Source organism: Ovis aries, chromosome 13 (assembly GCF_016772045.2).
Source record: "Ovis aries strain OAR_USU_Benz2616 breed Rambouillet chromosome 13, ARS-UI_Ramb_v3.0, whole genome shotgun sequence".
Taxonomy (NCBI): Eukaryota; Metazoa; Chordata; class Mammalia; order Artiodactyla; family Bovidae; genus Ovis; species Ovis aries.
This window is the reverse complement of record NC_056066.1, coordinates 35,882,361-35,908,925: the sequence shown is the minus strand read 5'-3', so window position 1 is coordinate 35,908,925 and position 26,565 is coordinate 35,882,361. Positions and strand designations below refer to the sequence as shown.

At 39.6% G+C, this 26,565-nt stretch overlaps 1 protein-coding gene across 5 annotated transcripts in view; it reads right to left on the bottom strand.

The window, feature by feature from the left end:
* Nucleotides 1–26,565, bottom strand: part of MPP7 (MAGUK p55 scaffold protein 7) — a 238,470-nt gene that overhangs the window by 40,519 nt on the left and 171,386 nt on the right. For all 5 annotated transcript variants that reach the window (XM_015099631.4, XM_060397456.1, XM_060397457.1 and 2 more), the window contains exons 10-11: nt 26,354–26,550; nt 25,820–25,881 (exon numbers count right to left, since the gene is read on the bottom strand). In XM_015099631.4, coding sequence (XP_014955117.2) covers nt 25,820–25,881; nt 26,354–26,550 — 259 coding nt within the window. The remainder of the gene's footprint in view (nt 1–25,819; nt 25,882–26,353; nt 26,551–26,565) is intronic.

The window sequence follows — 26,565 nt, the reverse complement described above, 5'->3', positions numbered from 1 at the left end:
TACAGAATTAGAGATGGGTAAATAGTTTTAAAAGAAACAACAGCAAACGAATCGATTTGTTTTCACTGAATTTTATGGTAAACACTTTCGTTAAATAGAAAGAACAGTCTTAACTTACAGAAGTCCCAAAACTGATCTTGTTTTAAAAGAATGCATGAAGTGCTCCAGCAGGAGCAGAAGTGGAGAAAAACTGATGATTTTTCAGGAGATCATTTGCAAGAAATTGGGTTGGAAGACAGATGCGTGATAAGCAGTGCTTTGTGAATTGTTTATAACACAATTTCTATAATGAATTAAACAGAGCGAAAACATTCTGTAATTCTTACCAGTTAAAGAAAAGGCCAGTTATTCTTCATAAGAACTATTTTGTATTGTAGTAGGAAAAGGGAGACAGAATCTTGAAAGCTTGCATTTCTACCACTGAGAAGCAATCACCCTTCGGAAGTCAGCATATGCACGTGTACACACACACACCAAAGACACACTAACCCTCACACCACCCATCAAGACTAAAGGAAGTTGTTTAGAATTTATAGGAGGAAGTGAGTTATTAATAATTCACGTGTGTGTATATGTGTGTATACTTTAAGTATTTATATATATATACACACACACTGCAAGGAGATCCAACCAGGCCATTCTGAAGGAGATCAGCCCTGGGATTTCTTTGGAAGGAATGATGCTAAAGCTGAAACTCCAGTACTTTGGCCACCTCATGAGAAGAGTTGACTCATTGGAAAAGACTCTGATGCTGGGACGGATTGAGGGCAGGAGGAGAAGGGGACGACTGAGGATGAGATGGCTGGATGGCATCACGGACTCGATGGACGTGAGTCTGAGTGAACTCCGGCAGATGGTGACGGACAGGGAGGCCTGGCGTGCTGCAATTCACGTGGTCACAAAGAGTCGGACACTACTGAGCGACTGAACTGAACTGAACACACACACACTTTCAAAGGTGCAATTTTCTACGGTTCATGTTTATAGCACACTATCAATTTAACCTCAGTTTATTAATTTTATGCAAACAATGCACAACTTACACTGCCTAGTCAGTAAGCTTTTTTCCTTCCCTCCACTAATAACCGAACATCTTTTACCGATAAATACAGTGACCTTTAAAAAATCCAGCGTTACACATCAATAAGAATCCTACGACCCAGTGTACATTCGTATCAGTGATGGCTCACTAAATGCGATTTCAAGATATAATTCTTATACAAAAAGACATTCAATGCTTGGAGTATTACAGTGCTACTGCTTTCAAGAGTCACCTTAGATCAATTTGACATGGAATGTATTTTTCAAAAATGTAATCAGTCATCAGGGAAATGGCTACTTATACTGTTTTGTGCTTGACTTCATGCACATCAGAGTAAGTGAAAATAGTCAAATGTATTCACTAAATGATTATCAGCCTCACTTAGATCAATAGTGACCCTGGGCATTTCCACTTGGGGTCCAAGAATATTCTATCCACAGGGTAATCACTCCCGCTATCCTGCATCTGTGGACTCAGGAAATAACAGTGTGGAGGCAGATAAGGAGTGAGGGGAAGAAATTCTTCTATGCAAGAAGTCCTTGGAAATGACCTCATGAGAAGGCAGACTTCCCAGGAACTCCATTGGCCATATTCCAGAGGGGTCCTAGAGCTGGAGAAGGTGTCCTGTGCTGAGGATGGATACAGACACGTCCTGTGCAGAAGCTGTTCTTTAGAACCAGGCATGTCTGAGAAAGCAGTGGTAGTGGCTGAGCTCTGGAGTCACCAGAGTACTGTATGGCTTGTAGTAATCGCCTGAAATGTCACAGATCCATTCCATGTTGTTGACTTGTATGGTTTAAATTACTTCTTTTAGTGAGAGAAACATTTAATGTTCAAGACATATCAAATCTCCAAAGGGTAAATTTTCCCTCACCACAGTAATTACCATAGATATATTTAACGTAGAGTAAGAGAATGGAGACTGTGACACTTAATCTTATGTGTCAACTTGGCTGGGTCACGGTGCCCAGATGATCAAACATTATTCTGGATGCCTCTGGTAAAGGTGTTTCTTGGATAAAGGCTAACATTTAGATCAGTAGACTTGGAATAAAGCAGGTTACTTTTTCTTTTTCTTCTATTTTTTTATTGGAGTATAATTGCTTTACAATGTTGTTAGTTTCTGCTATATAACAATGTAAATCAGCTATAAATTTACATATATATCCCCTCCCACCATTCCTCATCTAGGTCTTCACAGAGCACCAAGCTGAGCTCCCTGTACCATATACAGCAGCTTCCCACTAGCTATCTACTTCACACGTGGTAATATATACACGTCAACGCTATTCTCTCAATTCATCTCACCCTCTCAAAGCAGATGACTTTCTATAATGTGGGTGGGCCTTATACAGTCAGTTGAAGATCTTAATGGAAATGAGACTAACCTCTCCCTGAGCAAGAAGGATTTCCAGCAGCAGACAAGCCTTTGGCTCGAACTGCAGCTCTTCCCTGGTCTCCAGTCTGCTACCTAGCCTATAGATGTTGACTTACTAAGCCTCCACAGTCACATGATCCAGTTCCTTAAAATCTCTGTGTGTATGTATATGTATGAGTGAGTGACAGTCACTCAGTTGTGTCCTACTCTTTGCAACGTCATGGACTGTAGCCCACTTGTCCTGTGTCCATGGGATTCTCTCCAGGCAAGAATACTGGAGTGGGTTGCCATTCCCTTCTCCAGGGGATCTTCCCAATCCCTGGGATCAAACCTGGGTCTGCTGCAGGCAGATTCTTTACTGACTGAGCCACCAGGGCCACCTCTACTGATGACATTTTGGTTCCAGCTAAAGGAGATCCAACCAGTCCATCCTGAAGGAGATCAGCCCTGGGATTTCTTTGGAAGGAATGATGCTAAAGCTGAAACTCCAGTACTTTGGCCACCTCATGCAAAGAGTTGACTCATTGGAAAAGACTCTGATGCTGGGAGGGATTGGGCGCAGGAGGAGAAGGGATGACAGAGAATGAGATGGCTGGATGGCATCACTGACTCGATGGACGTGAGTCTGAGTGAACTCCGGGAGTTGGTGATGGACAGGGAGGCCTGGTGTGCTGCGATTCATGGGGTCACAAAGAGTCAGACATGACTGAGCAACTGAACTGAACTGACATGACAGTCACTTCTTGGAGAAGGTAATGGCAACCCACTCCAGTACTCTTGCCTGGAAAATCCCATGGATGGAGGAGCCTGGGAGGCTGCAGTCCATGCGGTCACGAAGAGTCGGACACGACTGAGCGACTTCACTTTCACTTTTCATTTCCATGCATTGGAGAAGGAAATGGCAACCCACTCCAGCATTCTTGCCTGGAGAATCCCAGGGACGGCAGAGCCTGGTGGGCTGCTGTCTATGGGGTCGAACAGAGTCGGACACGACTGAAGCAACTTAGCAGTAGTAGCACAGTCACTTCTTGTCTAGATGACACATAGCTGTCCTCCTCTGCCCTGGCTCTCTTACAGCACATTCTCAGCAAATCAGCTGGAGTGACCCTGAAGCTCACAGCCAGGCACGTCACTCTGCTCCAAACCCCTGTCCGACTTCCCATCCCACACAAGTAAGAGCCAAAGGGGTCAGCTCAGTACCCCTCACACCAGCATCCCGTTACTTCACCAGCCTCAAAGCCTGTCACTCTTTCCTTTGTGCACTCTGCTCGGGTCACACTGGTCTCCCTGCTCCACAGATTCCCCAGGGCCTATCTCAGGGCCTTTGCACATGACTGCCCCACTACTGCTTTTCCACAAGGCCCCCTCAGGGGTTTTCTCCACCATGCCTAAACTGAAGCTATGTGTCCTTACCTCTCCCAGTGGCCATTCCAGCTTCACTTTTCTTCATGGCATGTCTCACCACTGAATGTATTAGGTAATTTATTTAGTGCAATTTATTTAGTTATGTCTTCACCCCATTTCCCTACTCTGTGAAAGGGAGAGGTCTGCTTTTGATCTCTGCTGAAACCCTGAGGGTCCGGAACATAATAGGTGCTCAATAAACATCAGGAAACCAATCCAGAAATACCATTACAAGAAAGTTATATTCTGCAAATACCATAAGAATCTGCTAACCAGAGCTAAAGTGCGATCTTTTAAAGGAAGACAGGACACCAAGGAGGAAGAGGGGAAAAGGATCCTGCTTTTGCCTGCAAGAACTTACAATGCCATTTCACTTTTCAAACAATTTACTAAATAGAGCTGTATGAAACTGCCAACATTCTGATGACTTTTTTCCTACAAAAAAAATAAATAAATAAACACAGCAATTTCACATGCTTCGACCTAATGTACATATTACTTTGCAAAAGATATAAATTAAAAATTTTGGTGTGGGGAATACAAAACTCTGAAAACAGAGGAAAGAATTCATAGATTTGACTGTGTGAAAATTAAAATGTCTATATGATGTTAAACTTGACATTAAAAAAAAATAAGGTAAAATGCAACCAAAGGACCAGAAGAAAATGCACACAGCAGAGAGGGCTAATGTGGATGATACACAAAGGGCTCATAACATTAACAGGAGACTGATAAAGAACCCGATAGGAAAAAATAAACAGGTAGAAACATGATTATTCAATGGAAGAAAAGAAGAAAAGTTAATAAAACGTCACACTATTGCATTGTCACTATATTTAAAGTGAAAGTGAAAATTGTTAGTCACTCAGTCATGTCCAACTCTTTGTGACCCCATGGACTATAGCCCACTAGGCTCCTCTGTTCATGGGATTCTCCAGGCAAGAATACTGGAGTGGGTAGCCATTCCCTTGGCCAGGGGATCTTCCTGACCCAGGGATAGAATCTGGGTGTTCTACACAGGCATTCTTTATATTTAAAGGTGTATATCAAATAATATTTATACCAAAAAAATAGCTTTGCCATAAATGTTAGCATGCTGCTTATGAGACTGCTTTTAAAAATGTATAAAAATCTGTAGCATTTTGAGGGTTTGGTTCTAGGTGGGAGCCAAAATAGCATTCCACAAGGCAGTCCATTTGCTTAGTCTATTTATAACAAAGTAACTCTTTAATACTACTAAAACTAACCAGAGAAATACCATCAAACTTGTGTATCCCGCAAAAAGATACAATTTCCACTCAGTAGTCATTCATTGAAGGGCTTCCTTAAAAGAAAAAACTTTTATCAGAAACTATTAATTTCTGTATCCTACTATGTCATATCAACACAAAGTTGTCTTACTGTACGCTTCTCTTCTCAGATACCTGACCCCACCTGCAGCTACATGAACCCCTAGGTGCCTCGAATCTGTGACTCTCTTGCTGCTCTTGTATCAGAACAAGCATTTAGACCAGAAAGAAGAAAGGTGTCATGACACACATCTACAAAACCATGTTGACCTTGCTCTCCTGTTGGCCAGTCAGGTATGGAAAGGAAAACTTGTCTCCATGACCAGGAGTTGAACGGAGTCGAGAGTTAGGCTCTGTAATCAGGGCTTGCAAAATCCAAAAGCCAACAGAAGCTAGACAGGCAGAAATATCTTAAATTGCATTCTGTCAACACTAACACGATTTGTACAGTATTCACTCCTTGAAGAACTAGGTGGTCCCATTTTCCCTTAACTGCTCTTTGGTTACTTTTATTTCCCCACGTTTGAGAACTGGGACATAAAGAAAGACTTCACTGTTACATAGCACAAGCATCAACACAACTGTTAGGAGAGTGTCGCGGGATTCCGTCTCCGGGCTGGCTCAGCCACAGCATGGCGAGGCTGTGCTGAACTGGAGAGCTTGTGTTCATTTAAGGGGCCACTTGTAACTGAGCCTCAGCTAATTCTTAACACTGGAAAATGAAGGCCTAGTTTGGTCAAATTTGTTTTGTCAAAGGAGCCAGGAAACATGAAATTTCTTATGTTTGTGGGTCTACAAAAATGGATCTTTTGCCTAAACACAGCCTGATGACTGTCTGTGAACCCCCTGATACAAGTTATTAAATGACTCATGATATTCCCCTTTCACCTGGATTGTGCCCTATTTTTATCCATAACTTGGGGGAGGGGTGTTGCAAAGCAGGCCTTCCCAGGTGGTGCCAGTGGTAAAGAACCCGCCTGCCAGTGCAGGAAACATGAGAGACAAGGGTTCGATCCCAGGGTTGAGAAGATCCCCTGGAGAGGGGCATGGTACACACTCCAGTGTTCTTGCCTGGAGAATCCCATGGATAAAGGAGCCTGGCGGGCTACAGTCCATAGGGTCACGGAGTCGGACACAACGGAAGCAACTGGAACAACCACAGAGTGGTCTCTTGGAAGGACTAAGCCCTCTGCACTTTCTAAAGAATGTTTTCCTGGGACCTGTGGTATCTGCAGGCTTCACTTGATCTAAGTGATAAAGATCCTGTGGTCTTAATTCCACCCAATCTCATCTGGTTTGGGATTTTGATCAAGGAACCACTTTCTATCTCAGAACTTATTCCTTTACCATCAATCCTTTATTTCTGCCTACAGATATGAACCAATTATCCTCTCCCACTAAACTGCAGAGGTTAAAGCGTCTGCCTGCAATGTGGGAGACCTGGGTTCAATCCCTGGGTCGGGAAGATTCCCTGGAGAAGGAAATGGCAACCCACTCCAGTATTCTTGCCTGGAGAATCCCATGGATGGAGGAGATTGGTGGGCTAGTCCACGGGTCACAAAGAGTCGGACACGACTGAGCGACTTCACTTCACTTCACATCCTCAACTACACAAACCATCTTGACCTCAGCTGACCTCTCCCTTCACAGTCCACCCTCACTTGCAAGGCTTTGGCTTCCAGTAAAGTCATTTCTCAGGCGTCAGCAGTGATTCCGAGTTGCCAGATGCAGTGGCATTTTATCAGAACTCATGCCCTTTCAGCTCTTGAAAGCAGCCCACTGTGCTAATCACCTTTGCTTTTGAGTTTCAAGTCATATCTACTAAACATTAACTTTATAAAACCCTACATTCTATCAGAGAGATGTAGAATAAAACCTGTATCTCATACTTTGGATGAAATTTTATACAAAGAATTGCGTGAGTCAAAAAACCAGGTAAAATGCTAATGAAGTGTGTAAGCTACTTGGCCTGCCGCTGAAGATCTCACACCATCAAGCACGACGGTCAGTTTTCAGTGCTGCCACCCACCTGTCACCCTGTGCTCTGCAACAGCCACCCCTGTCCATACTGCTACTCCTGCCCTCATCCCCTGGCACTAACTGATTCCGCCTAAACCACCGAGCCTGTTCCAGCGTCCCCTCTCATGGGACCAACCCCCTCACTGCCCCAGCCTCAGATGATCATCACATCCTCTGAATTACCGTATTTTATGTGAAGTGTTTGTTAGTCACTCAGTTGTGTCCAACTCTTTGTGACCCCACAGACTTGGAGCCCACTAGGCTCCTCTGTCCACAAAATTCTCCAGGCAAGAATACTGGAAAGGTTTGTCAGTCCCTTCTCCAGGGGCTCTTCCCCACCTCAGGATGAAACCCGGGCCACCTGCATGGCAGGCAGATTCTTTACCATCTGAGCCACCAGGGAAGCTGACATTCATCCAGTAATCCTTTATGCCATAGTTCTTCAGTTCAGTTCAGTCAGTTCAGTCACTCAGTCATGTCTGACTCTTTGTGACCCCATGGACTGCAGCACATCAGGCTTCCCTGTCCATGACCAACTCCAGGTTACTCAGACTCATGCCCATCGAGTCAGTGATGCCATCCAACCATCTCATTTACTGAGCATGGCCCTGCCCATCAGAACAAGACCCAGTTTTCCCCTCAGTCAGTCTCTTCCATTAGGAAGCTTCCATAAGCTTCTTATCCTTATCCATCAGAGGGTAGACAGAATGAAAACCACAATCACAGAAAACTAATCAATCTGATCACATGGACCACACCCTTGTCTAACTCAATGAAACTATGAGCCACGCCGTGTAGGGCCACCCAAGATGGACAGGTCATGGTGGAGAGTTCTGACAAAATGTGGTCCACTGGAGAAGGCAATGGCAAACCACTTCAGTATTCTTGCCTTGAGAACCCCACGCACAGTATGCCACAGTTCTTCACTGGATAGATATACACAGACCAAGGATAGGTGCCCCTCTTTCTAGTTCAGAAACAGGCAAAAGTTTGCAGTGACGGCTTCTCCCTGTCCCCCAACTTCCAGGGCAGTCCACCTATCAACCCCCGACAGACTCTGGCGTGGCAAAAAGACTTATTCTGGCCAATGGGCCGTCAGCAGACGTGATATAAGCAGGGGCTTCATTGCACTTACATACCAGCGATGGTTCTCTTGTGGCTCTGCAGAGTCTCGAGACCTCTACATGGGTAGCTTACTGGAGGATGAAAAACTATGTGGGATAGAAACAAGTTTGCCCAACTGAGCACTCCTGCCCCCCAGACCAGGCAGACCCCAGCCAAACAACCAGCCTGCAGCCATCTGTCAGGCTGACACAGACCAGAACTGCCCAGCTGACCACAGGATCAGGGGACTAATCAATGCCTCTGGTTTGAAGCCATTAAGGATTCTAAGATTGTAAGAGGGGATCGATTAATATACAGAGTATCTGGCACATTGTATTGTTCTGAATTGAGTGAAGAATTGAGGAAATTTTAACCTCTCTCTGATCATCCAATTCTCTCTCTGTAAATTATAGTTTTCCCAGCATATAAATTAAAATACCCTATGATCTGCAATATTTTTGTGGTTTGTTTTGTAGAATGAAAAGCTAGAGGGCAGCATACTGTAAAAGACACAGTAGGTATTATACCTACATAGCTGTGGATTTGAAACCAGGATGCAACATGTGTTGTCTTTGGTAAATCCGGTAAGATTTCTGTGTCTCAGTTTCTTTTTTTTTCTTTTTAAGTGGATAAAATACCACCAATTTCACCATATGAGAGATAAGATTTTTTTTTTAATTTAAAAAGGGAGGTAAGATATATATTAAATAACAAATACAGGATCTGGCACCGTTCTTTAATAACCAAGAGATATTATCATCATGTACATAAATATTGCTAAATATTAATCTTAAAATAAGGAGATTGAAAGACTTCTCTCTCAAACTGAGTTTCCATGCCACTATCCCTCATGACCGCAAGTGAAGTATTTGTCAGTGTTCCAACACACAGCAGAGCGAGGAAAGGTCTAAATTGAGATGAAGATAACTCTGAAGGCTTTAACAATCTCTGGATATCCTGACTTTTGTTTATAACATCCCTTGGCATCTCCAAAGTGGAAAAATTTCCATCCAAAACAGAGGAGCAAGTTAATCATAAACTTTAATTGTACAGGGAGCTGATCAGTGGGTATTTTGGGGGGGGGGGGTGAGGGTTATAGGAATAATAAGTCATTAGAAAATGGAACCACAGTTATTTAGAAAGATGCAAGTTATTTAGAAGTTTTGAATAATTTACAGCTAGCTAGATAATTTAGAGAAATCCAGACACAACTAATTCAATAAACTTATTTAGCACACATAGATGCTTTGTCATCCTCTATCAAAAAATTACCATGGTTTTCAAAAACAGAGCATCTGGGAAGCTTCCTGAATAATAAACCAAAGCACATTTTGAATACCTTTGTGTCCAACCAATTGAGCCAGTTTAAAATAAAGGTTCATGCTACCCCTGACTGATAGCAGAGCATGCTAATGTAAATATGCTAATTTAAGACAAAACAGTATAATGGGTTTGAAGAAAGCAACAGAAAGAAAGAACTCCTCTTCCATGACTAATTGCTCACCGAGATAGGTTCCACTGCTGATACCACCATATTCAGCATCTTCTGGATGGAGTGTAAGAGCAGACAGAATGAAAGCCGAGAAACAAAGCAGAACAGTTAGAAGCCCAGCCACAGATGCAAAAAAATAAATCACTTCAAACAATCATAAAGCACACCAAAGAACAGCCCTCACAATGCTACTCTTAAACATAAAACATTTTGTTTTATATTTAAGTTTACAGTAACATTTTGAAACATCATGCAATTCTTTTTTCACACTTCTTTGGAAGTGCCTTAATTGCAGTGCCAAGAACATTTTAACAGACTTGTCTGATACATTTATATTTTATCAATCAAGAAAATTATACCACTTGATCCCCAAAGTAAATTTATTTTTGTAAATCAGGCTCTTTGAGAATATGTAAAATATAGCACTTGTTTTGGCTCACTGGAGTAGACAGAAAGGTTAAAATGAAGACACAGCCCTTCTTTTGTTAAAAAAAATGAACAGATGAAAACATTTTAAAATAAATAATATGCTATTAATTATTGACAAGAATTAAACAAATACTGGGTTATGCAAATCTTAAGTTTTTAATTTAAGTAGTGGGGTCCTAACTATTTTAGGCTTCTCATCTTTACACAAATATACTTCTAAGACTAATAGCACAAACTGTGCAGAAATTAAATAGTTAAGAAGATGCTCCCCACATTCTTAGGTAATAAGTCTGTCAGTAGATATGAATAGCACTGTTTTCTTCATTTATCTTTATTTGAGACTATTACAGATAAAAGTAATGTACTACATTAGAATACTATGTATACTGCTGCTTTATGAAGCAAAAAAAAAAAAAAAGTGTACATTTCTTTCTAAAACAAAGTCCAACCATGACTTCGGGTACTATAATGTCAAGATGAAAGTTAGGATGTACAATTATCTTTTAAATATAAACTGCTTACTATGGTCAATTTAATCCTCTACATATGTGCACTAAACAAAATTACTAGACTATGCAGGGAAACTTGTATACATGTACCTTTAATTTCCTCTGAGAAGCACAAAAAAAAGAAAAAGAGGAAATGATTAAATGTGCAGAAAATACAATTAAAGTAGGACGATACTGCACCCAAGGGACCAAAAAAAAAAAAAAATCCACCTACCACTCTCAACTGTCTCCTCATCTTAGAAAAGCCAAAGGGAAAAAACAAATGTATTTTAAATATTTCAAAATAATAAAATAGAATCTGAAAAACTACATTTTAGACTACACTGTAGTTATGGTCTAAAAATAATGTATACACTTAAGCAGTAAAAACACAAAAGTCTTCATATAGTTTATTAAACACCCAAAAGGGAAAATAACAGGAAAAAACCATCAGCATTTCTTAAAAATACCTTCTATAAGCGGATTATATTAATTTTCACGGCACAGTTCTATTTCTAAACTATTTAGAACTAAGGATATTTCATGATGAAAATAGTAAAAAGAAGTAAATATTTTTGAAGCAACAAATTTTGCCCTTAAAGTGTCTATATATCCTGTAAATGTAACAATATCCTGACAACTGTCATCAATTTATTATAGATATGAAATGAGTCAGACAGAACCCTTTATTTTTATTCTGTCTATATTACATGATGAAAAGTATTTTAAGAAGTAATCTGAAATAATTCTTAAGTTACTAATAAGAAGGCATTATGAGTTAGGTTTGACCTAGGAGACTGCTCTTCAGTTAATGGAGGAGGGAGAACTGGATATTTAACAGAAGAACATTGTAACCACAAGTCAAGGCAGGAGATGTTTTGCTACCTGACCTTACTGAATGAACAGGACCAATCAGAATAGCTCTCTGCTCGTTTCTCTCTTCACAGGACAGCACAGAAGCCAAAGAAAACACTTTGGAGAAAGTGTGCACAACATCTTATTTTTACTTTTCAAATACCCATGGGTCTTCAAACTGCGTTAGCTTTATTGGGACAGTCATTTGCCAAGACGACAAGCAAATTATTACTATTCAGGTTTACAGTATGAGTCACTCAAGTTGTGAGTTTATTTATCCTCATTTCTTAGGAGCTCTGAAATACCAAGTGCATTTAAAACAAGTGATTAGAAAGCAAACAATGAAGGGATGTGACACACGATAGCCAAGCCCAACATCTAAGTAGAAATAAAAACAGGTCATGTTAAAGACTGACCAATCTGTGATCTCAGACATTTCTGCTGTAAAGCATTAATAGATTGTTAAACAGAGTGTACTTTGTGATAATACACAATAAGATAGACTGAATATTGCATTCTCGGTTAAAGACTCCACATTACATAAATCAGATGATAAAAAGCCATGTCTCTCTCACACACACACACACAAATTAAAACACCAAGTCCATCCACATAAAAATAAAATCTGTAACTTAAAATATATGCAGCATATGTACATTTCATATTCTAATGAAAAGTGAAAGTGAAGTCGCTCAGTCATGTCCGACTCTTTGTGACCCTGTGGACTGTAGCCCACCAGGCTCCTCAGTCCATGGGATTCTCTAGACACGAATACTGGAGTGGGTTGCCATTTCCTTCTCCAGGAGATCTTCCTGACCCAGGGATTGGACCCAGGTCTCCCGCATTGCAGGCAGATGCTTTACCCTCCGAGCCACCAGGGAAACCCCTAATAAGAGGTCCTAAATATGCTGTATAAAATCTCAAAAGAATATTCCCTCCTTGCAATTCCAAAATAGGAAGAAATGGTATCTTTAGCATGACATAACATACACGTAAATATCCAACAGCAAGTATCATGCTTAACAGAACCCAGTAGAAAAAGCAAAGAGGAAAAGGTGGATCTCAGAAGAGAGCTGGGGTAAGCTGCAGGACTCTTGCTTCAGTTAGGCACTGCTGGATGCACATCAAACGCATAACGTTACATAATTCTCCAACAACCCTATGAGGCTGGAAGTATTATCCCCATTTTACAGATGGGAAATCAGAGGTAGAGAGGGATAAGGCACTCATAAGTGGCACAACTAGGATGTGGACCCATGCAGTCCAGTTCCAGAGTCTGAGTTTTGAATTACCATGCAATCACACCAAAAGTCACTTTTTAATACCTAGAGCTTCAAACTAGGAAACGTAAGTCAAGGGAAAGGTCCCTGGAAATAACAGATTTCTGTCAAGGTTCCTGACTACCTCCCTCCACCCTCCACTGCTCCAGCCTCTGCCCACCCAGAATCCTCAGCCTCGTAGGTGTTTGCCTGCCAGGGGAGCCAGGGAAGGGCCTTCTCCTCTCCCAGCCGCAGCAAGAGTCCACTCTACATCACTGAGCACCAACATGCAGGATGCAACAATTATAAAAAGCACAGCAGAGAGACAGACCAAGGTCACAATGAGAGAGAGCAATGTCCTCAGAGGAAGGAAAAGCACTGCACCCCCGGCAGGATGGACTTGTTGCTGGAGGTTACCAGAGTGGGACCCATCAGATGCTCCTGACAAGTGGAGAAACTGCGTCTGTATTGATGGGATATTCTCTGGGGCAGAGTTAGGCCCTGCTCTAGAAACTGCTTTCTCAGACTGCTCACCCCTCACTGTAATCTCCCCTAAAGGCTGCAGGGATCCATGACCACAGAGCAGACCTCTAACCGCTGGTCAACTCTCTTACCTGTATGAACGGCAAAAGACAATATGGTTGAGAATCTCTCACATGGAAAAGCTAAACACATACACCCTGACAGTCTTATCTTTATGTGTGTGAGGAGATCACAATTTATTGAGATGAAAACTAAGCAACAACAAGAAAGGTCTCCACCTCAACCGTCTCATGATCGGATGTGCAATTTCCAACTTAATTCATCTACACCTCTTTCTACACAAACTGATCTTTGATATCTCCCCAAAGCCGTCGGGGCAAAAAAGTATTTCCCATATTTTTAAAACCTCCTATGTTTCTCTTACACACAATCCCACCAATATTCAGAAAGTGTGTGACAAAGTATTAAGACACACAAACTTAAGAACGTAATCTATTTGTTAATTTCTGAATTAAATGTATGTGTGAAAACAGTAAATAAACATTATCTAAGATGCCAGGAAGAAGGGGCTTACTCAACTTGGAAAGTACCGTTACAACAGCCTGTAGAGTAATGATATATACATATATATCTTGTTCTCAAATGTTTGGCCTTCCAGATCACTGGTACCATGTGAATGAATTCACTCTTTTCCTCAATGTTTCAATTTTATTGCTAGTAGACTGTGATCTTCAGTTCACAAAATGTTTGTCTTTGAATGAACCTGGTGACTCTATTTCAATGGACACCCTTTGACTGCAGTTAAATGTTTTCTTTTTTACCCACATGATAACAATCAACATTGGCTAAAACAAATTCTAAAATATTCTGTGTCTCTACCTTCTAACTTTTAAAAAGTCAGTAAGTTGTACAATTTTGTGTTTTTATAACTGGAATTCTATTAAAGCTATTTTGTAAAAGAAAATATTTTCATTAATATTCAATCATCATTATTAGAAATATTCAGGTATTTATACTTTGATAACTAAAACCAGGAAAATAAGCACTGTAAATAAATATCATACTTGAACATTCTGCCGTAAAATAGACTCCATGAATAAGAGTCTTTTCTGAATCCCACACAGACTCAATTTAAATATAAATGACATCGAATTGAAGTTAAAGTTCACGCTACTAAGAAGTAATTCCTAACTTATATACTTATGTTTCAATAGAAAGGGAACAAATAATATTTCAAGTAATCAAAGAAATTCATATTTCTTTTTAGAAGTTAGGTGACATCATATGGTATTATATATGCAAATGAACTATAAAAATCAGCTTTGACAGAAGAAACATAGTTCCTTTAAATTATATCAACACAAGTATCGCAAGCTGCCAAGTCGTCTGTCAGGATATCTATCCCTATGTACCCCTTGAGACATAAAATGTGCTCGTACTCAGCCCCAAACACCCTGTGTCCTGGTAACAATCTAAACCCTCATCACAGCAAAGAACACCTGTCAGCTTTCCAGCTCTGTTCTTCTATTATTAACATTCATTATGTGACAGCCTAGCATTAGATGAAGCAGGGAAGGCAAGCAGACAAAATTCTAAATGAACTTTGTTGGAAAGATCTACTGTATGACACAGGGAACTCCGCTCAATGTTACATGGCAGCCTGGATGGGAGGGGATTTTGGGGGAGAATGGATACATGTAGTATATGGATGGCTGAATCCCTTTGCTGTCCACCTGAAACTATCACAACATTGTTTATCAGCTACACTCCAATATAAAATAAAAAGTTAAAAAATTTCTTTGTTGGATAAGAGGAGGAGGAAGTGGAAGAGGAGGAGATGAGTTGTTACGTCAAACCTCTAAGATTCAGGAATGTTTTAGTTTGAAGAGTTCCTGTTTTAGTTTTAAAGAATGTGTAAGAAGCAAATTATTTTGTTTGAGGAGCCCATTTTTCTGGATATGTATTAGATATACGTGGATTCTGAAGGAGAGGAACTATAACTAAGCATCAAGGTTGAATACCACATACACTCAGAATTTTGCATATAAGGATGGCAGTTGTAAAGCCTGAAGAAGTCTTCTAATTTTATTCCGAATAAAATTGATTTACTTTATTCTGGGTCTAATGGAGCCAGGAACTAGAGTTCTAGCACAAACACAAAGGCAGAGATAACACAACCCTGGGATGCGCCAACCCTTCTTGACTTCTACACTCACACTAACTGAACCCCTATGGTACCAGGGCCATTACCCACACACTTTCCCTCCATGCACACTTCAGTGATAAAGTGTACTAAAATAAAGAGTAAAACACTAGTAATGCAAAAGCAATCACTTTGTGGAAAAGTTAACTGGCTAATTTGACATTTTTAGACTAGTCATTTTTCTAAATTCCATGCCTTAACCATTATCTTCCTAGGTTTTACATGCCCTTGTGAAATTTTGTGAAGAAAATTTTTATAAACATGAGTTTTTTCCATAAATTTATAAACACCAAGGTAGATTATTCTTCTTTTAGAAATTTTATATTAAATCAGAAACTTTAAAACTTATTATATGTTATTCAATGTAATTAAATAGAATGATTATAAAATATATATAGATTTTTTCAATAAAATGAAATATAAAAATAAAAGACTTTATATTAGCTTTCTGCTTTTCTTCATAGTATTATTCTACAATTCAGCAAAGGGCATGAAAACATGAATATTCTACTCCAACAATCTAAGTACCAAAAGTTGAAGTCCAGGAAGTGTTGAGTCAGATGGCTTTTATGAGATTCTGTTACATTTTTAAAAAAGTCATTTTCAAATACACAGGCTACAAAACAAAAGTGCTTTTAAATGCTTTTAAAAATGTTCAGATCCACTGCAATGATTTTTGCATAACTTTTGAGTTCAGGGGTTTATGAGACAACATTCAAAGAAATTTCAAATGGAATTTCAATTCTTTGAGAATAAAGACATTGGCTTTCTATTTAATTTTCACAGAAATATAATGCTTCTCTGAACAAGGCTGTATTTACTATATGCTAGTGATTTACTTCAGCTAATACTGAGCAGATTTATTTTTATTTAAAAATAAGGAGAAAGATGGCGGAGGAATAGGACGGGAAGATCACGTTCTCCCTCACAAATTCCTCAAAAGAACATTTCAACGCCGAGCAAACTCCGCAAAACAACTTCTGTAGGCTGGCAGAGGACATCAGGCAACCAGAAAAGCAGACCATTGTCTTCAAAATCAGGTAGGGAAAAATATAAAAGACGAAAAAGGAGACAAAGGAGGTGGGGAGGGAGCTCCGTCCCGGAAAGGGAAGCCCGTCCCGGGAAGGGAATTTTAAGAAGAGAGGTTTCCAAACACCAGGAAACACTCTCCCTGCCGAGTCTGTGGCGAGCCTTGGAAACACAGAGGGCAACATAACAGGAAGGAAAAATAGATAAATAATTAAAACCAAGAGATTACAAGCCCAACAGTAACTCCCCCAGCGGAAAAGCAGCACAGACGCCTGCATCCGCCATTGGGAAGTGGGGGCAGGGCAGGGACGTGCGGGAGGCGCGGGCTGCAGTGCTTTGTAAGAATCGGGCACGAACGCCCCACGCTCCACCAGAACGATCTAACTTGGGCTAGCAAACCAGACTGTGGGATAGCTACCACGCGAAAAGCTCGAACATAAGACACCGCCAGGACCCAGCACAGAACAAAGGACGGAGCGGAAAAAGCCAGCTGCAGACCATTCCCCGCCGGGGACAGGCAGCCAGAGCCGTAAGGACTGGAAAGGGGCAATTGCAGACCCGGAGAGACTTTACTTACCTAACTGCAAGCAGGCTCCTTTGCTAAGACTTCTGGGGGTGCTGGACAGTCACAGTCTGCCTCACGGGGTGCGCCAGCGGTCCACCCAGAGAGCTGAGCAGCAGCGGCAGAAAAGGTGACAAGCCGCGGCAATTGCGCTCGCCAAACTCCTAAGCTACTCGGACCTGGGAAGGGCACAAAGCGCAGTCCCAGCTGCATTTGTGCCTCTGAGGGCTGCCTGAGGGCCGAACCTGAGCGGCTTGGACCGAGGAAGTGCACGCAGCCTAGGGCCGGCCCCAGATGGTTCCCGGCTGAGCATCGTAGAGCCGGAGTGGTTTGTGCGCCGCGAGAAAGGACAGGTCAAGCGGGGCAGAGATACTGTGTACACACGACAGTGCTATTTGTTTGCAGCATCCCCCCTCCCCACAGCGCGACTGAACTAGTGAGCCTAAAACCCAGCAAACAGAAGAAGTTAAACAGAGGGAACCACCTTGGAAGTGAGCCCACACGGCCCATAACATCAGAGAAGAGCCAGATATATTTTTAATTTTTTAATATTTTTAAAATCATTCTTTTTTTTTTTTTGCCTTTTGCATTTTTTTTCTTTTTTTTCCGAGCTTTTTTTAATTGTTAAATCTTCTATTTCTCCTCTAATTTTTATTTCTATAACCTAGTATTACTATTTAAAAAAAAAAAAAGACTTTTTTTTTTTTTCTTTTTAAGGCAAACACCATATATACTCTTTGGATGGTTGTTGGTGTTTTGTTTTGTTTTTTTTTTTTAAATAATTCTTTTTTTTTATTTCTTCCTTTTTCCTTCTGCTTTTCTTTAATATTGTATCTTTGAAAATCCAACCTCTACTCCAGATTTTTAATCTTTGTTGTCAATTTTGTACATTTAAAAACCCAAACTTCACTACCCAAGTTTACCTGAGAGCAAGATTACTGGCTTGTCCACTCTCTCCTCCTCTGGCCTCTCCTTTTTCTCCACCAGGTGGCCTCTGTCTCTTTTCTCCCCCATCTCTTCTCTATCCAACTCTGTGAATCTCTGTGTGTTCCAGACGGTAGAGAACACCTAAGGAACTGGTTACTGGCAGGATTTGTCTCTCTCCTACTCATTCCTCTCTCTTATCCTCCTGGTCACCTCTGTCTACTTCCTCCCTCTCCTCTTCCCCGTATAACTCTGTAAATACCTCTGAGCGGTCCAGACTATAGAGCACACATAAGGAAGTGACTACTGGCTAGCTTGCTCTCTCCTCTCTTGATCTCACCACATCTCATTCCAGTTACCTCTAACTACCCCTCCATCTTCTCTTCTCCTTGTAACTCAGTGAACCTCTCTGAGTGTCCCTCAAGGTGGAGAAACTTTTCATCTTTAACCTAGATGTTTTATCATCGGTGCTGTATAGATGGAGAAGTCTAGAGGCTACTGTGAAAATAAAACTGAAAACCAGAAGCAGGAAGCTTAAACCCAAAGCCTGAAAACATTAGAGAACTCTTGAATTCAGGGAACATTAAGCAATAGGAGCTCATCAAAAGCCTTCATACCTACACTGAAACCAAGCTCCACCCAAGGGCCAACAAGTTCCAAAACAAGACATACCACGCAAATTCTTCAGCAACACAGGAACACTCCCCTGAGCCTCAATATACAGGCAGCTCAAAATTATCCCAATACCTTTGATGTCTCATAACCCATTACGGGTCACTCCACTGCACTCCAGAGAGAAGAAACCCAGCTCCACCCACCAAAACTCCAACACAAGCCTCCCTAACCAGGAAACCTTGACAAGCCACTGATAGAACCCCACCCAAAGTGAGGAAGCTCCATAATAAAGAGAACTCCACAAATTATCAGAATATAAAAAGGCCACCCCAAACGCAGCAATATAACCAAGATGAAGAGACAGAGGAATACTCAGCAGGTAAAGGAACAGGAGAGTTGCCCACCAAATCAAACAAAAGAGGAAGAAGTAGGGAATCTACCGGAGAAGGAATTCCGAATATTGATAGTGAAAATGATCCAAAATCTTGAAATAAAAATGGAAACACAGATAAATAGCCTAGAGACAAGGATTGAGAAGTTGCAAGAAAGGTTTAACAAGGACCTAGAAGAAATAAAAAAGAGTCAAAATATAATGAATAACACAATAAATGAGATCAGAAACACTCTGGAGGCAACAAATAGCAGAATAACAGAGGCAGAAGATAGGATTAGTGAAATAGAAGATAGAATGGTAGAAATAAATGAATCAGAGAGGAAACAAGAAAAACGAATTAAAAGAAACGAGGACAATCTCAGAGACCTCCAGGACAATATGAAACGCTCCAACATTCGAATTATAGGAGTCCCAGAAGAAGAAGACAGAAAGAAAGATCATGAGAAAATCCTTGAGGAGATAATAGTTGAAAACTTCCCTAAAATGGGGAAGGAAATAATCACCCAAGTCCAAGAAACACAGAGAGTCCCAAATAGGATAAACCCAAGGCGAAACACCCCAAGACACATATTAATCAAATTAACAAAGATCAAACACAAAGAACAAATATTAAAAGCAGCAAGGGAAAAACAACAAATAACACACAAGGGGATTCCCATAAGGATAACAGCTGATCTGTCAATAGAAACTCTTCAGGCCAGGAGGGAATGGCAAGACATACTTAAAGTGATGAAAGACAATAACCTACAGCCCAGATTACTGTACCCAGCAAGGATCTCATTCAAATACGAAGGAGAAATCAAAAGCTTTACAGACAAGCAAAAGCTGAGAGAATTCAGCACCACCAAACCAGCTCTCCAACAAATTCTAAAGGATATCCTCTAGACAGGAAACACGAAAGGGTGTATAAACCCGAACCCAAAACAATAAAGTAAATGGCAACGGGATCATACTTATCAATAATTACCTTAAACGTAAATGGGTTGAACGCCCCAACCAAAAGACAAAGACTGGCCGAATGGATACAAAAACAAGACCCCTCTATATGCTGCTTACAAGAGACCCACCTCAAAACAAGGGACACATACAGACTGAAAGTGAAGGGCTGGAAAAAGATATACCACGCGAATAGAGACCAAAAGAAAGCAGGAGTGGCAATACTCATATCCGATAAAATAGACTTTAAAACAAAGGCTGTGAAAAGAGACAAAGAAGGCCACTACATAATGATCAAAGGAACAATCCAAGAAGAAGATATAACAATTATAAATATATATGCACCCAATATAGGAGCACCGCAATATGTAAGACAAATGCTAACAAGTATGAAAGGGGAAATCAACAATAACACAATAATAGTGGGAGACTTTAATACCCCACTCACACCTATGGACAGATCAACTAAACAGAAAATTAACAAAGAAACGCAAACTTTAAATGATACATTAGATCAGTTAGACCTAATTGATATCTATAGGACATTTCACCCCAAAACAACGAATTTCACCTTTTTTTCAAGTGCTCATGGAACCTTCTCCAGGATAGATCACATCCTGGGCCATAAATCTAAACTTGATAAATTCAAAAAATAGAAATCATTCCAAGCATCTTTTCTGACCATAATGCATTAAGATTAGATCTCAATTACAGGAGAAAAACTATTAAAAATTCCAACATATGGAGGTTGAACAACACACTTCTGAATAACCAACAAATCACAGAAGAAATCAAAAAGAAATCAAAATATGCATAGAAACTAATGAAAATGAAAACACAACAACCCAAAACCTGTGGGACACTATAAAAGCAGTGCTAAGAGGAAAGTTCATAGCAATACAGGCATACCTCAAGAAACAAGAAAAAGTCAAATAAATAACCTAACTCTACAACTAAAGCAACTAGAAAAGGAAGAGTTGGAGAACCCCAGAGTGAGTAGAAGGAAAGAAATCTTAAAAATTAGGGCAGAAATAAATGCAAAAGAAACAAAAGAGACCATAGCAAAAATCAACAAAGCCAAAAGCTGGTTCTTTGAAAGGATAAATAAAATTGACAAACCATTAGCCAGACTCATCAAGAAGCAAAGAGAGAAAAATCAAATCAATAAAATTAGAAATGAAAATGGAGAGATCACAACAGACAACACAGAAATACAAAGGATCATAAGAGACTACTATCAGCAGTTGTATGCCAATAAAATGGACAACGTGGAAGAAATGGACAAATTCTTAGAAAAGTACAATTTTCCAAAACTGAACCAGGAAGAAATCGAAAATCTTAACAGACCCATCACAAGCACGGAAATTGATACTGTAATCAGAAATCTTCCAGCAAACAAAAGCCCAGGTCCAGATGGCTTCACAGCTGAATTCTACCAAAAATTTCGAGAAGAGCTAACACCTATCCTACTCAAACTCTTCCAGAAAATTGCAGAGGAAGGTAAACTTCCAAACTCATTCTATGAGGCCACCATCACCCTAATACCAAAACCTGACAAAGATGTCACAAAAAAGAAAACTACAGGCCAATATCTCTGATGAACATAGATGCAAAAATCCTCAACAAAATTCTAGCAATCAGAATCCAACAACACATTAAAAAGATCATACACCATGACCAAGTGGGCTTTATCCCAGGGATGCAAGGATTCTTCAATATCCGCAAATCAATCAATGTAATTCACCACATTAACAAATTGAAAAATAAAAACCATATGATTATCTCAATAGATGCAGAGAAGGCCTTTGACAAAATTCAACATCCATTTATGATAAAAACTCTCCAGAAAGCAGGAATAGAAGGAACATACCTCAACATAATAAAAGCTATCTATGACAAACCCACAGCAAACATTATCCTCAATGGTGAAAAATTGAAAGCATTTCCCCTAAAGTCAGGAACAAGACAAGGGTGTCCACTTTCACCGCTACTATTCAACATAGTTCTGGAAGTTTTGGCCACAGCAATCAGAGCAGAAAAAGAAATAAAAGGAATCCAAATTGGAAAAGAAGAAGTAAAACTCTCACTGTTTGCAGATGACATGATCCTCTACATGGAAAACCCTAAAGACTCCACCAGAAAATTACTAGAGCTAATCAATGAATATAGTAAAGTTGCAGGATATAAAATCAACACACAGAAATCCCTTGCATTCCTATACACGAATAATGAGAAAGTAGAAAAAGAAATTAAGGAAACAATTCCATTCACCATTGCAACGAAAAGAATAAAATACTTAGGAATATATCTACCTAAAGAAACTAAAGACCTATATATAGAAAACTATAAACCACTGATGAAAGAAATCAAAGAGGACACTAATAGATGGAGAAATATACCATGTTCATGGATTGGAAGAATCAATATAGTGAAAATGAGTATACTACCCAAAGCAATTTACAAATTCAATGCAATCCCTATCAAGCTACCAGCCACATTTTCACAGAACTAGAAGAAATAATTTCAAGATTTGTATGGAAATACAAAAAACCTCGAATAGCCAAAGCAATCTTGAGAAAGAAGAATGGAACTGGAGGAATCAACTTGCCTGACTTCAGGCTCTACTACAAAGCCACGGTCATCAAGACAGTATGGTACTGGCACAAAGACAGACATATAGATCAATGGAACAAAATAGAAAGCCCAGAGATAAATCCACACACATATGGACACCTTATCTTTGACAAAGGAGGCAAGAATATACAATGGAGTAAAGACAATCTCTTTAACAAGTGGTGCTGGGAAAACTGGTCAACCACTTGTAAAAGAATGAAACTAGATCACTTTCTAACACCGCACACAAAAATAAACTCAAAATGGATTAAAGATCTAAATGTAAGATCAGAAACTATAAAACTCCTAGAGGAGAACATAGGCAAAACACTCTCAGACATAAATCACAGCAGGATCCTCTATGATCCACCTCCCAGAATTCTGGAAATAAAAGCAAAAATAAACAAATGGGATCTAATTAAAATTAAAAGCTTCTGCACAACAAAGGAAAATATAAGCAAGGTGAAAAGACAGCCTTCTGAATGGGAGAAAATAATAGCAAATGAAGCAACTGACAAACAACTAATCTCAAAAATATACAAGCAACTTCTGCAGCTCAACTCCAGAAAATAAACGACCCAATCAAAAAATGGGCCAAAGAACTAAACAGACATTTCTCCAAAGAAGACATACGGATGGCTAACAAACACATGAAAAGATGCTCAACATCACTCATTATTAGAGAAATGCAAATCAAAACCACAATGAGGTACCACTTCACACCAGTCAGAATGGCTGCCATCCAAAAATCTGCAAGCAATAAATGCTGGCGAGGGTGTGGAGAAAAGGGAACCCTCCTACACTGTTGGTGGGAATGCAAACTAGTACAGCCACTATGGAGAACAGTGTGGAGATTCCTTAAAAAATTGCAAATAGAACTACCTTATGACCCAGCAATCCCACTTCTGGGAATACACACCGAGGAAACCAGAATTGAAAGAGACACATGTACCCCAATGTTCATCGCAGCACTGTTTATAATAGCCAGGACATGGAAACAACCTAGATGTCCATCAGCAGATGAATGGATAAGAAAGCTGTGGTACATATACACAATGGAGTATTACTCAGCCGTTAAAAAGAATTCATTTGAATCAGTTCTGATGAGATGGATGAAACTGGAGCCGATTATACAGAGTGAAGTAAGCCAGAAAGAAAAACACCAATACAGTATACTAACACATATATATGGAATTTAGGAAGATGGCAATGACGACCCTGTATGCAAGACAGTGAAAGAGACACAGATGTGTATAACGGACTTTTGGACTCAGAGGGAGAGGGAGAGGGTGGGATGATTTGAGAGAATGACATTCTAACATGTATACTATCATTTGAATTGAATCGCCAGTCTATGCCTGATGCAGGATGCAGCATGCTTGGGGCTGGTTCATGGGGATGACCCAGAAAGATGTTATGGGGAGGGGAGGTGGGAGGGGGGTTCATGTTTGGGAATGCATGTAAGAATTAAAGATTTTAAAATTAAAAAAATAAAAAACTAAAAAAAAATAAAAAAATAAAAAAATAAATAAAAAAAAAATAAAAAAAAATATCTAAAAAAAAAAAATAAAATCAATGAAAGATTTAAAAAAAATAAAAAAAAAATAAAAAAATAAAAAAAAAAAAAAAATAAAAATAAAAATAAGGAACACCTAAATATGAGAACAATGCATCTCTCAGTGAATTAAAATCTAGGTTAAAAAAAAGAGACAAGAAGAAAAGGAAAAAAAGCATGAAAGGTCCTCCACATTCCATAAAGACAAGTCCTCAGCTCAGATACTAGAGTATTAACATATAAAAGAAATTATGTACATTCAAAGACAAAAAGTCTCCGTTATGATTAGTGCTTCTACACACACACACACACACACACACACACACACACACAGCCTCTTACATTCACAAACATTTATACCGAAACCAGTGGGCAGAGCTATTAAAAAGACAACCTCTCTACTTTGTACAGTTCTTTAAAGAAAAAAAAATACATCTCTCAAAAATTTTACGTAAGTGAACATTCATAATTATAACCAATTGTACATTTCTACATTGTCTAAAACTCAAGCCAATTTGAGTATGCATTCAGATTTGAGTAGAATCACATGTATTTCATTTTCAGGTTACACATATTTTGTCCCACATATATAAGAAGTGTGCAGGCCCTCAAATTCAAAAGTCCCTCAGAGAGCAAGTCAGGTAGGGGCCTCAAAGCTCCTTTCCTCTGGATGTGCTCCCAGTGAAAATTCATCACGTTGAACAACGCAACACACTCTGGTTAAACTTGAAGCCCTCAGTGTCACAGTCCACGTGGCTGTCTACGATAAGGGTTTTTTCCTTCTGCCCAGACTGAACAGAGCAAGAACAAGCAGGCTTTTGCATCAGTGCTCTGCTTGAGGCCTGCTGGTGAGATTTATACTCGACTGCAGTTTGGCTCCCTTCTAACGTGATTCCTGGGCTCTATGCTCCTACTAACTGACAGACATAACAGGAGATGTGAAAGTGCAGCGATACCAAAAACAGATGTTGGTGTATAATTCCAGGACCGCTTATTTGCTCATTTCACCTTTTAATGTACAATTTCTATGCTGAAAACAAAGGTCTTTTTTTAAACTCTTAAAATACCTAGAACCATGAAACAAAGAAGACAAGGCAGGACATTTAAAGATAAGCTGGGGACTTCTAAGAGGTGGGAGATGGGAAGTCAAAAGAGGCTGAGAGAAGGGTAGGTTGAAAGAAAAACCACACTATCTCTTCCAGCAATCCTACATCCTTGTTTTTCTTACTCTTATTTTCTTTTAATCTAGTCTGGTAATAACTCTGAACAGACAGGGTGAAGGTCAGAGCTACTATGATGTCAAAACAGACAAGGAACAAAATAGAACAAGAGCAACTGTTTTAGGCACAAGTGCTTTTGTGCCCAAGAAAATGATGGATTTTTTTTTTCCCCTCTAATCTTTACCAAGAATTATCTGAACCAAACCTCTTAGCTTTAGAGAAATAAGAGATGCATTTTAGGTTACAATATAAAATACCTAAATTCAGAAAACAAAAAGAGTAGCAATCTTTTTTTTTTCCTTAAAGAGTGAGTCATGGGTTTATTATAAACAACCCCAAAGACCCCTTTCTCCAAAAGATTCACTTTGCCTTTCCCATTACGAATTTCTTACTTGTTGGTTCTTATGAAATGATCCAAAAGTTACCACACATAATAGGACCTCTTATTCTACCACAAACACCTGCTATAATAGTCAAAAATAAACAGCAAGGTTTAGGTTTTCTGCATTCTTATTAACAAACTTACATGATTTCCTATTGGAAACTTTCAGGGGCTGGACTATTTCTGGTCGTCTCAGAGCCAGTCTCCTGGGGAAAAGAAGGTCAATATGCCTATCAATTTTCAGGACAGATCCAAGACTAATATAATACCAAAATACTAAAAGTCTTAAGAAAAAATGGAAACTTGGAGGAAAAAATGAATACAATGCAATCTACTCAAATTAAGAAATAAATCCTCTAACTTCCAAATTTTTATAAATTCTCCCGACTCTGAAATCACTTTTTTTTTCTTCTAGCTTTCACATCAATGCAGGTTCAGATATTAATGTGCTATTTTCCATTTGCTTCATAACAAAAAGTGAATATGACCTGAGACTGTCATGTTATTTTTGGTCATTATTCATACTTCATTAGACAAAACAGAAACCCAAACCTGAGGGATAAAGGCTTCGAAGGCAAGGTTTCAGGGCTTATTTTATCACAACTATGCTGAAATGGTATTTTGCAGGGAACAAAAGGTCAGCTGCAGACAGGCCATGATTCTGCGCCAGGAACTCACCTTTCCTGGAAATGCTTAGAGGGAATCAGTCCTGCTCTGGGGTTGGCATCTCCTTCATGCTTCGCTTGCCACCACGTTGCATCATCTTGGCTCATAATCTGAAGAATATCTCCCTTTTTGAAAGAAAGCCCGGCTTCCTTACATGGAATTGCTTTATCCTCATTAGGGTCATAGTCAAAGAGCGCTTTGATAAACATCTAGAAGAGAGTTCC